The sequence below is a fragment of the Lagenorhynchus albirostris genome, chromosome 7 (assembly GCF_949774975.1).
Source record: "Lagenorhynchus albirostris chromosome 7, mLagAlb1.1, whole genome shotgun sequence".
NCBI lineage: Eukaryota > Metazoa > Chordata > Mammalia > Artiodactyla > Delphinidae > Lagenorhynchus > Lagenorhynchus albirostris.
The window spans coordinates 57,148,560-57,161,073 of record NC_083101.1 but is presented as its reverse complement, the minus strand read 5'-3'; the positions used below and the strand labels follow the sequence as shown (position 1 = coordinate 57,161,073).

At 37.1% G+C, this 12,514-nt stretch overlaps 1 protein-coding gene across 4 annotated transcripts in view; it reads right to left on the bottom strand.

The window, feature by feature from the left end:
* Positions 1-12,514, bottom strand: part of KDM4C (lysine demethylase 4C) — a 400,008-nt gene that overhangs the window by 134,645 nt on the left and 252,849 nt on the right. For 3 of the 4 annotated variants that reach the window (XR_009541598.1, XM_060155068.1, XM_060155067.1), the window contains one exon: positions 2,010-2,065. Coding sequence is in view for 3 of the 4 variants with exons in the window: in XM_060155068.1 (XP_060011051.1) it covers positions 2,010-2,065 (56 nt within the window). In the remaining variant the exon portion in view is untranslated. Of the gene's footprint in view, positions 1-2,005; positions 2,066-12,514 lie in introns of those variants that run through there. The other variant, XM_060155069.1, reaches the window with a different exon arrangement.

Below are 12,514 nucleotides of genomic sequence, written 5' to 3'. Positions count from 1 at the left end.
ACATGAAGAACTAGGTGAAAACCAAAGAATCCTATCATTATATTGTTCTACACGTGACCTGCAAAATACTGAAATGTAGGTTTGCTATTTCATTTGATACTGAAATATAGAGGTGCTTAATATACTTAAGCTAATTATAATTAGTATGTGGCAAAAGATTTGTTCAATTAATAAAAGGTATAAACTGGGTATACCACATAATCTTTTTTACATAATACGAGTATCATGAAGCAAACTAGAACTAATAGCAAAAGTTTTCTAACAGAATTAATACTGATTAAGTCTTTAATTAAATTGTTTCTTATTGCAATCCTACTATAAACAAAGGAACCAACAGATAAGGAAAAATGAAATTTAGCTTGTTCCCTTGTTTCCTACTAAAAACCTAGAATATCTCCCTTCAAATTCTGAATTACTCCCGAAAAATGACAACGTCCTCACTAACACTATTAAGTCTCTCATAAATCTTATGCCTCAAATAAATATAGAGACTCTTGAGGTTTAAAGAGATTTTGAAAGAATTATCAAATTTGTCAAACTATTTTTAAGTCAAAGCATATTATTTCACTCTAAATATAAGACTCCATCCTGCCTTTAAAGACCACAGGGACAGAGGGTGAGTGTCAACCCCATCAGGGCATTCTTTCGTATCTAGATAAATACTATACTTCTATAGCAAACACTACTTCTTTGTGTCCTGCCCAAAGGAAGGAAGAGAAGTTCTTGTCACCTCTGTCTTTACAGGAACTGCCTAAGTCATCTCGCAGTCTGCATAACCCGTGTAACATCCTAGAACTAGTCAATGGTTTTTAGCATAGTGCCAATGACATTAACTAAGACTGTGAGAGATGAACATCCAAAATTAAGCAAATATACAGCTTCTTAGACTAAACTTTATCAATGTAGGAATAAGTACCTTCACTCTTCCTTATAAACAATCAGAAACATGCACATGCACATAATTATGCCAACTCCATCATAACATGACAGGACATTACTCCAAGGGTACCAACTCCAGTGCCCATGGGGCCAGGCAAGATGTAACCAAATACACACATACTGGTAAATCACGGTAACCCGAGGAGCGCCTGCCCCATTTAGGCCAAGTTCTCATCCTAGCTTGTTATTGTCATATAGAGATACACAATCATTTATTAAGTAAAGATGAACATCTGGATTTTTATATAAAATCTCTCAACTTTTAAATTAAATTCATAAAGTGGTGTGTCAGTCAAATAAAACATATCTTGGGGCTGGATCTGGCTCTCAAATACCATAATACAACCTATATCTAAACTTTTCTACATGTTTCTATTTCCATAGGAACCTATAATTTGCTTTGGCCCCATTTTAAATATTTAAATCGGGTCATAAAAATAAAATTCACACAAAAATATATTTCAACAACCATAGAAACAAGACTTTCTTTTATGTTCACTTATGACTCTCTTCATATTCTCCAACTGTCCCCTCTAAATTGCAAAATCAATCTTTTCTCCCTGTGTTTCTATTTTAGAATACACACTTTCTTGTTAATTTGCTGGTGTTAAAAGTAAATGGTCTTATTCTAATAGTATAGTATGATTATAATTGATTTTATTTACCTGAAGATAACAGATTTCACTGTTTTCAGGCATATTCTGTTTTTATTACAATGAAAGCATTCATCATATTAAACACAAGGATTCCAAAGGCACCTAGAGGATATGGGCTCTATTCAAACTCTGTTAGTGAAAGAGGGGTTATTCCTCATGATGTCAAGGATTCCTCATGATGTCAAAGACACAGAACAGAAGCTGACTTAGAACACCTTTGCCCAGCAGAGGTGAATGTGCTGTCAGTAATGGTTTCTGGAGACATGCACAGAATCCCCACCTCAGACCTAAACAGCAAAAGCTGTGGAACAACGTGTACAACAATGAGAGGCAAAGCACACTGTCACTCAGAGGTTCAACACTCAAGAGAGAGAAGGAAACGATGAAATTCAACATAATTAACGTACTACTTACTTATTGTTCTTAGTTTCCTTAAGAGCACCCCCTCTCAAATTGCAGAGACAGCACTCCTAGGGCAGAAAAAACACCACACAATTTTTAGAGCCATGTAATAAAAGTCAGTACTGTTTATCAAAATATCCCCGTAAATGCTAATTTTTTATTTTAAAATTAAAATTATCAGGAACTTCATGAAGGACTATCTCTAAACAGTTCAAGAAGGGAGAGGAAAAGAGAGGTAGGAAAGTGAGGGGACACCCAAAAGTGTTCTCCGTGTATGTATCTCCTAGGGGAAACCATCATTATCCTAGTATCATGTTCAATTGCCATCGCTGGGGGAAAGCTGTGACACAGAGAAACTGGTAGGTGGAGAGATAGGTACCAAAACTCTAGAACAGAGAAATACACATACAACTCGGTTCCCTTGAGTTCTGGGAATCCACTCCCGTATACAGGATGGCTAAAAAACGGTATTGGCAGGCTTCATTCTGATACGTGGATAAGAAGGAAGCTCTTTTTAAAAGACACTCTTCAAAAAACTATCTCTTGGGTCTCTCTATGGGCAAATAGTGTTGGAAAAATTGCTCTGATAAACCCAGGCTTTCCAGCCCCAGAAAACAGTGCCATAAAATGTTTTCCTTTATCTTCCCCACATAAGTTTACATTTTTGGCACTTCTATGTGTCTTAGATTGGCACAGACTTTTCATTCCAAGATGACTCCCTTTACTACAAACATACCTTATCATTTCTCATTACAATTTTATGAAAAAGTCCACGAGAAAACAGGGCCAGAAAGTAATGCAATGCCTTTTGTTGACCTAGAATTTTTAATTAAATACCTAAGTAAATTTTTTATTTGCAACCTCAAGCTTGTCCTCCCAATTTACTGCACTAATAGTCTGAGGTTTCTTTTCAATAGTTACAGGTTATTTTGTGGGTTTTTTTTTTCTTCCAAGCTGTCTATATAAAATTTCTTTATCTGTTCTTTAACGTGATCTCCCTTAACTGATTTTGACAGCTTTGCTCAGCTTTACAGGGAATCCCTCTAACTTACCTACTATTAATAATGGGGTGTCATACTCCACAGCTTTTCTTTTTCTGAGAACAACACCAAAACCACTGAGGAGGATCAACATAGCTGTAGAACTCTTAACAGGCAGCAAAAAAGGCAAAAAGACTAGAAATGTTCAATGGTTTTACTTGTCTGGAAAGTCTCTGTACATCTATTTGAAATTTCCCTGGTGATTATTAAAGGTTCAGAGTAGCAAAAGCTGCCCTGTGTATATCCATTTGAATCCATGATAAACCCAGCTCAAGAAGATAATTTGATGGAGAACATTCTCTATTGCAAAGCCATATTCCAGCGGCCTTTGAAAGAACTGGTTTTGATGAAACACACAATGAAAGGAAAATTTCATAATCCAAATATTGAAAATGAGAAATCCAATAATTCACATTATTCAATAATATCCAAATTATTCAATAACAATTTCATAAAATGTTACTGATTTTATTTTTTTCAGTAATTTAACACACTTGCTACAGAGAGAGGATGAAAATGAAAACAAAACAGAGGTCAAATGTTTTCACTGAAACTAACATAAAAAGATGTTAATACGGAAGTGGGAATGCAAGAAAGGAGAGCTGTGGACCGTGAGAAGCGCAGACACTGAGAGAATTAGATGTCTGATTAATGAAACTAGTAGTGAGAAGAAGCCTAAAGGGATGAGTTAGCAGAACGAAATATAGCAAAGCTGCATGGAAGCTGCTTCCATGCACCTGATTAGGATCATGAACAGGTACACGTGCTGCAGAGCCAAATATAACAGAAGGAAACAGCCTTTAAAGTGGAATCTGTAGACTCAAGGTGTTAAGTGGAGTTGAGAAGACTCCCGCCTGCCACAACATGAAACTTGTTCTTTCTAGGGTCACAAGCGACCTCCATGTCACCAAATGTAATGGATATTTCAAGTCCTTGGTTCGCCTGACCTCTTAGCAGCATTCAACGTTGTCAACTGTGCCTGAAACAGTTTCTCCCTGTGGTTTCCATGACCCGCCACTCTCCTCATCGTCCTTTTCCATCTCTAGTTGATACTCAGCTTCCTTTACAGGCATCTCTTTCATGCTCCTTAAACACTGTAATTTCTGTAGCAGGGCCTATTCACTCCTCTCTCCACACCTGTTTGCCAGGCATTGGATCTACTACCCTGATTCCCAAAAGGCCACTGACGCAAACATCTGTCTCCTGAGATGTCTCACTGACAGCTCCACAGGCATCTCAAATACACGTGCAACACTGAGCTCATGTCTTCTTCCCAAGCCAGTTTCCCAGCAGTGGCATCAACCACCCAGTCTAGCTCAGGCTAGAAGACATAACCAGAAACACTGGAGGAAAATGGCAATGGAACAATATCCATAAAACACTGAAAGAAAAAAGCTGGCAACCTGAAATTCTATTTCCAAGGAAAATATCCTTTGAAAATGAAGATAAGATAAAAATAATCTCATAGAGACAAAAATTTATGAGAATGAATCTACATTATAAAAACCACTAAAAAAAATCTTCAGAATGAAGGACAATGACACCAGCCTGAACCATGAAGTGGCAGGAAAGAATGAAGAGCACCTAAAACGGGTAAATATAAAATAAAGCTTTAGTATCTTCAAATACGCACACACAAACAAAGAGAGCAAGAGAGAGAGACAGAGAGACTATACAAGTTTCATTTAAAAACTTGATTGTTTCACACAAAAATAACAATACTATGGAGTGGAGTCTATGCAGAAGTAAAATGTAAGATAAGACCACAAACAGAAGGCAAGTTAATCAAATTATACCGTTGTAAGGTTCCTACACTGTTCATGAAGTAGGATGATATTATTGGAAGGTGGATTTTGATAATATAAAAATGAAAATTGTAATTTTCAGCAACCACCTATAACAAAGCCCTCAAGAAATTCCCAAATATTAAGTTCGAAGGAATATAAGCTCACAATAAAAACTCAAAAAACATCCAAGAAAATATGGTTACATAAGCAGGAAAAAAAAAAGACAATAGAATTAGATGCACATTGAGCTCAGACAGAAGATGTAAAATAAGCATTTTAACATGTTTAAAAATTAAATATGGGTATTAGGAATGTAAGTGAGAGACTATAAATAAATAACAGATCAGATTTTTAAAAACAATATAAAAATTCTATAACCAAAACAAAATAACCTGAAATTAAAAACTTAGTGATATGTTAAAAGGCAGACTACTCTTGGTTGAAGAGAAAATTAGAAAACAGAAAGTTAGAGCTGGATAAATAACCAAAAATTAATACCACAAACTATTCAAAAATGAATTCAATTGAATGTGTGTGTATGTATTTCTGATTCACAAAAATAAATTCCAATTGATTTACAGACCTAAACTCAAAAACAAAGCAGAACTACAGAAATATTCAAAGAAATTTTAGGCAAATATATTGATGAATTTAGGATAAATATGACTTCTTAATATAACATTTAAAAAACAAAAGACATGTAGACATTAATAAAGTTTGACTACATTAAAATTTTTTAATTCTAAAGGATAAAATACTATATAAATTAATATAAAATAAGATTAAAAATTTACAATAAAAAACAAAGATTGTTATCCAAAAAATAATTTTTAAAAAGCCACACTTTTGAAAAATAGGCAGAAGATTCCAAGACTCTTCATTGCCAATAAATACATGAAAAAAACATAATTTCAAGAATAAAGAAAATGAAATAATGAGTGTTAACTTCAGATTTTTAAATCAGAATATCTATAGTCTGGGGGTATGTGAGTTGTTATGATGGCTGTGGAGAGGAATTCAGCATTATCAATCAAAATTTTAAATGTACATAAATTACAACAAGCAATTCACCTTCTTAGAATCTATCTTAGCTAAACATTTACATCTATGCAGAAGTAGGAATATACAATGACTATCATTTCATTTCTGTTCATAAGAGAGAAAACAGTTACCTCTGGGAGGAACTGGAATTGTCAGTTACTTATTTTATTTGTAATGTCTGAATTTTTAAATTAGATTCAGGTTTGAAATTTAAAATAGTGATGAAAAAGATATGGTAAATCCAAAAATTACTGAATTACTAAGAATTACACAATGAAATATTAAGTGAAAACACTAAGGCATGTTTGAATAATCTGTGACACCATTTGGGTCTCCCAAGAACAACAAAATATAGCATTAGTTTAGGCACAGAAAAGATCTGAAAGGCTGATTAACTAAATAGTATGAGTAGTTTTCTGTAAAGAAAAATGAGATTTGAGAATCTGAGAATGTTGGGAATGGGAGACCTTCCTAACAATACTTATTACTCTTACATTAAAAAAAGAAAACTCACAGACACACAAAGAAATTATCTTCCATCTGTACCATTTTTATAGGTTCCACATATATGCGTTAATATACGATATTTGTTTTTCTCTTTCTGACTTACTTCACTCTGTATGACAGTCTCTGTATGACACAAAGAGAAAAACAAATATCGTATATTAACACATATATGTGGAACCTAGAAAAATGGTTAGGATGAACCGGTTTGCAGGGCAGAAACAGAGACACGGATATAGAGAACAAACGTATGGACACCAAGGGGGGAAAGTGGCGTGGCAGGGGGGGCCTGAATTGGGAGATTGGGATTGACATATATACACTAATATGTATAAAATGGATGACTAATTAGAACCTGCTGTATTAAAAAATAAATAAAATAAAATTCAAAAAAAACCTTCTTCCATCAAATATGTGTAATTTAAAATTAATGTAATCATGGAGGTTTATCTTTTTTTCCTAAATTTTTTTTTACTTAAATGAAAATTTTAAATGGGCATCTGTGATTTCTACTAGTCTTTCAGTGTATGGAAACTTCTTTCCAACCTAACCTGAGGAGATACCAAAATTGTTCAGCCTTGCAGAACAAAACAAATAAATAAAATTCCACAGTGAACACTCATTGCCAGGCTTTTTCTACCTTATGTTTATGAGCATGCCTCTTCTAGAAACAATAACACCCAGTGTAAGATGACTCACTATTATACAGATTTAGATATATTGCTAGTCAACTAATGTTTCCTAAAACAAAACAAAAAAATGCTGAAACGCCTGTTACAAAATGACTACTCTATGAGCAGCTGTTATTCCTGGCTCCCAAGGACAGCATCTAAAGAGCCATTCTATTGTGTAACCCACCCCCAGGCCAGCTAAAAGCTGAATGAAAAAGTATAAATTGAGATATTCTGGACATTGTACCTTTCCTACTTAGGTCCCTTTCCCTCACCTAATACCAGTCACAAAATCCCCTTTTAATAATACCAAGTTACTTTTAAAATTTGGTTTCATTAAACGTCTCCGCTGAGATGAACAGCTAGTATACCAATTTACAACACAATGATTTCTTTACAGCTCAGTTATTAAACTGAAAAAGAGTGTTTATAATCAAAGTGCTGACACAACGTTAACAACAATGGTGAGAAAGGCATTGTTAGAATATGGCTATCACAGTTGTTTGTTATTTGTCCTAGAGGGAAATCATGTTCCAATGGCTCTTCTATAAAACATCAATTAAAGAAATGTCAATACCAACATTCTCAAGCTGCCTTGTAAGGAGCTCTCATTTTAGCTGACATATCCATAAATGACACTAAAGCCAATTTTCAGTGCTATAGAAAAATTACAAGATTGAAGTACCTCCCCACAGCCTTATTTATCTGACGTGTTCATTACAGAAATGCAAAACCATAAAATAGGGCTGTCTGAGCTGGGAAAACAAAGACTAATTAATCACATTAATGGAAAACTAGCTTACAAAGTGCTGATCAACAAAACACGGAAGAACAATTTCTGGAGATGGGGCTCAGTTATCAGGGTTGAAGAGAGGATGGAATCTCATGTTAGGATGGGGCTGACAAGAATTCTGAGTGATTAGGAAATTGAATGACAAGTTTCCTACAGTAATCCTCTGAATGGAAATTTCACAGGGTCCAATAAATTTTATACCAGCAAGTGAGTTCCCTAATTTAGATGCTCACACCTAATTTGTGTTATAAGTGAAAATATATATTCATTCAACAGATATTGGTGAATCACCAATATTGTGTCCTAGGCACTGGGCAACAGCAATGAATGACAAAGACACACTCTGGCTAGGAGAGAAGACAAACTAAATCAGTAGATTATTTAAGGTAAAGGATGTTAAGCACTTGAGAGTGGGCCATGGAGTTCTCTAGGGAAAGGTGATGGCAGCAGATCCTGGCCTTTTCTGATAGGAAAGGTTATCAGAAAGTAAGAGAAAGAATATCTGGTAAGGTTTCATAAGCCATGAAAAAAAAGTCGATGGCCTGAAGCCACTGTAAGGTTTGAATGCACCAAGGACATATAACCTGATTTATATTTTAATCAGACCATCCCAATTGCTGTGTTGACAGACAACAAAGGTTCAAGGGTGAAGAGAAGTTAGCAGGTTACTACCATATCCAGGAAAGAGGTAATGAGCAGATTAGTCTGGATTATGTCAGCCGAGGTGACTAAGAAGTGGACAGGATACTAGATTCATTTTAAAACTAGACAAGACAGGATCTGCTGTCAGACAGATATGAGGTATGAGAAAAAGAAAGCATCAAATCTAACTTTAAAGTTCTTGGCCTCAGCAACTGGAAGGCCTGGAGATACGGAAGCCTGCAGAATATCTAGAATTCAGTTCAGGACAGGGTGAATTTGAGCTATTGGACATGCTAGAGGAGATGCTATCATAAAGTTGGCCACAAGGGTGAGACTGAGCTGGACCAGAAATGCCCAAGCCATCAATGCCTAGATGCTGTTTACAACCATTAAAGCTATGAGATGGGATGAGGTTACCAAATGGGTTAGTGTAGAAAAGAGGCCCACATTTTGAACTCTGGGGAGTGAGAGGAGAAGCAGGAGAGTGCAGGATCCTGGAAGCCAAGTGAGGACTGCTTCAAACAGGAGACAGTGATCAACAGAAGTTTCTAAGAAAAAGTGGGGCAAAGCCTATGACTGGAATAAATTTAAGAGAGAAGTGGGGGAGAAGGGTCGGAGAGAGTGAATAAAGATAAGCCTTTTCAGGAATTTTACTATATATATAGGGGCGTGGAGAAATAGAGTGGGAGCTAGTGGGAAGAAAGATCAGGAGAGGGTTTTTTGGTTTACTTGAAGATGGAAAAAATAACAGTGTGTGGATGATAATGAGAATCATCTGGAGAAGGGATGTGGGCGAGAAAGGGATGAATTACTGTAACTATGATCCTGTGTATAAGAGAGCGGATGGCCTTAGGAGAAGAGATATTATAGATATGAAGCAGGTAGAAACATTAAGATCTCTATTGGTGTCTTCCCATTTCTCCATGAATATGAAGACACTTCATGAGGTGAGGGTGAGGATGGAGAAGATGGGGAAGCTTGAGGAGAAAGAAGATATGAAACAGTCAATCAGGAGAGTAGTAGAGTGAATGAGTGATGGGAATGCAACATGAATTACCCACACCGTTGAGGACCAACCTCCAGTTACAAACTGAAAGCAAGAGCAATCTGCATATGGGGTGTTTCTCCACAGCCATACTCAGCTACAGAGGTGCAGGTACAGAGTAGATAGATAGTTGGATTTACCAGGGTTGAGTTATACCAAGGAAGAGTAACAAAGTCAGAGAGTGGCAAGGGAGCTATGTGCAAGGAAATATAGCAGCTTAAACAGAAGTAAGGACATGAGGGGAGGGAGAGACTGAAAAGTTGGGAGCATTACTGAATCATACATCACAGTGAGGTGAAAGGATTGCTGGAGTCCCAGAACCAGAGGGTGTGGGCTAGACAGACAGAAGGCAGTCAGAGAAAGAGATGCCTGAAAATGAAAGATGGCACTGAAAATACAACATACCTAGTGGAATGCCGAATGGTTAAGAGTGAAAACTAATTACCCTTTCAAAAGGCTGTCTTTCTACTGTACACCCTTTAGTTCTCTGTTACTGCAACAACAAATTACCTCAAATACAGTGGCTTAAAACAACATAAGTATGTACAGTTCAGTAGATCAGAATTCCAAAATGGGTCTCACTGGGCTAAAATCAAGGTGTCAGCAGGTCACTCTCTTCTGGAGGCTCTCAGGGAGAATCTATTTCTTTGCCCTCTGCAGCTTTTAGGGGAGCCCACGTGCCTTGGTCCTAGGCCCTCCTCCTCCATCTTCAAAGCCAGCAACAGCAGGCCAAGCACTTCTCACATCACGTTACTCTGACCTTTTCTGCCCCCCTCTTCCTCATTTAAGGACCCTTCTGATTGCACTGAATGCACCCAGGTAAACAGAATAATATCCCTATTTGTAAAGCCAGCTGATCAGCAACCTTCATGCTATCTGCTACCATAATTCCCTTTTCATGCAACATAACATACAGGTTCCAGGGTTTAGGATGTAGACATGCCGGCGGCAGGGATGGGGGGGAGATGTTCTCACTACATTTTAACAATTTAAATACTATCATACAGCCATATGTATGAAAGGACGATAACAGAAGAGGAAATCATACTCTCTGTTTCAAATTACATCCCCCCAACCATTTATCTTTCTAATGTCATTCCTTACAGCAGTATAAAATTTACTTTGAGGTTTGCAGAGCACCTATCTGACAGCAAGCCAGGCATATGCTCGATAGCAAGGAGAAGCACCTCTATAATTTAAGACTGATCAGAGGTAATCTACATGGAACTTCACGGCATTTACATAATAGTATTTCCAGGATCCTAAGCAAAGTACTTGAAACTGAACATACATCTTACTTTGTTAAAACTGTACAACATTTGGCTTTCAAATAAAAACCCAGCCGGTTTATTCTTTCTTCCCAGCATGACCTTCGATAGCAAATAACAAAGTACATGACTTCTTCATCCTGCCACTGGACTAGTTTTTGCCGTTCGTGAGAAACGCCTGCACTGCACTTTTTTTTCCCCCTCCACGCTTCCTAGGGATCTCTTTCCTCATTGCTAAGGAGATGTGCCTTTTAGCCCAGTGACCTCCGGGCATGCACATCCTGGTGTGCAGTGCAGTATGCTATGCTCCCCATAATGTCAGTCATTATTCTTCCTGACTTGACTTGTGCTCTCTGGTTGAAGCACTTAAGATTAATGAGGCATTTGTTCTCAATCAAGAAGCTATTTATGAATATAGTTCCACTTACAAAAAGCTATGTAGATTTCTCTTTCTCTCTCTCCATTACCAAAGTGGGGTAGGGAGGGATTGCGTCTTTTGAGCAAAAGGGAGAAGAATGAACAGAAAAAAAAAAAAAAAAGATTTGGGACTTTTTTAGCCTGTAAGCAGTTCCCTAACAGAAAGGCCTCCACATCATAGCTATGCTGTCAGGATAATTGATATCCTCAAATGCGCTGTTCTGTTTGCTTAAAGTAAAATAATTATTACCACCCTGGCCTTTGTGAGCCAAGGTTTAAGTCTGCAGCTGTTCAGGAAAATCTGCCTCCTCAGGAGGGAAAAGGTAATTCTGAACTCAAATGCGTCACCTCAAATGGGAGAGTGTGGTCTGGCTAGTGGCTTCCAGGGACACCTCACTGGAGAGAAGAATTGGCACAAGCAACCACTTGGCTACACACAGCCATGGCATTCAACAAGAATACAGCCTTTCTTTTTCTACTAGTTTTACTGTGTCTGAGGATCAAAGTCAGCCTTTCAGACTGACAGCCTCTCACCACCTGGTCTTGACAGTATCCCATGGAATAAAAAAAAAAAACAAAAAAAAAACACAGCATAAAACACATCACAGGGAGCAGGCGTGCCACCACGACCGCTCAAGGCCACAGCCAATCAGATCTAAACATCAATGGCTCTGATCTACAAAGCCAATTCAGAGCTCCTTGTTAAAGAAAAATGCCAACTCGGTTGTCAATTGGGAAACTAGATTCAGGGGATTATCCAGCTCTGGGAAAGGTCCTCCAGGCAGAAACTAGAGTCAATATGAAAGAGTAAGGACACTGCTCTACTCAACCACCCAATAACACTAATCATTCCATATTACACTATTAGTGCTGACTTTATTTTCAATGTAAACAAACAAAAATCATTCAGATACATTGCTCAGAATTAGGCCGGTTGTTCAGCCTTCTTTCCACTCTAAAAACAAGTAACTGAGAAGAGTAAAAAAAAAAAAAGAGTGTAGGCCTGAGAGGCCCGAGTACTGCCATGAATCTGGGCTCTCTTACCATATAGAGGGGTGATCCTGGACAAAGAAGTTACTCTCTCAAACCCCTGGCTCAGTATCTGTAAAATGAAATTTCTGAGATAGATGAAGAATTCTTTAGTCTTTGCCAGTACTAAATTTTATGGAAGCTAGAAAAATTCTATCCTTGCTACTTATATTGGTTTATATTTAAATCAGCAGTTATTCTGAATCTGTAGGTCAAACATTTTAAAATGAAACTATTACTTTTTTTAAAACACAAGACTTCCAAGAGCCAAATGACTGGC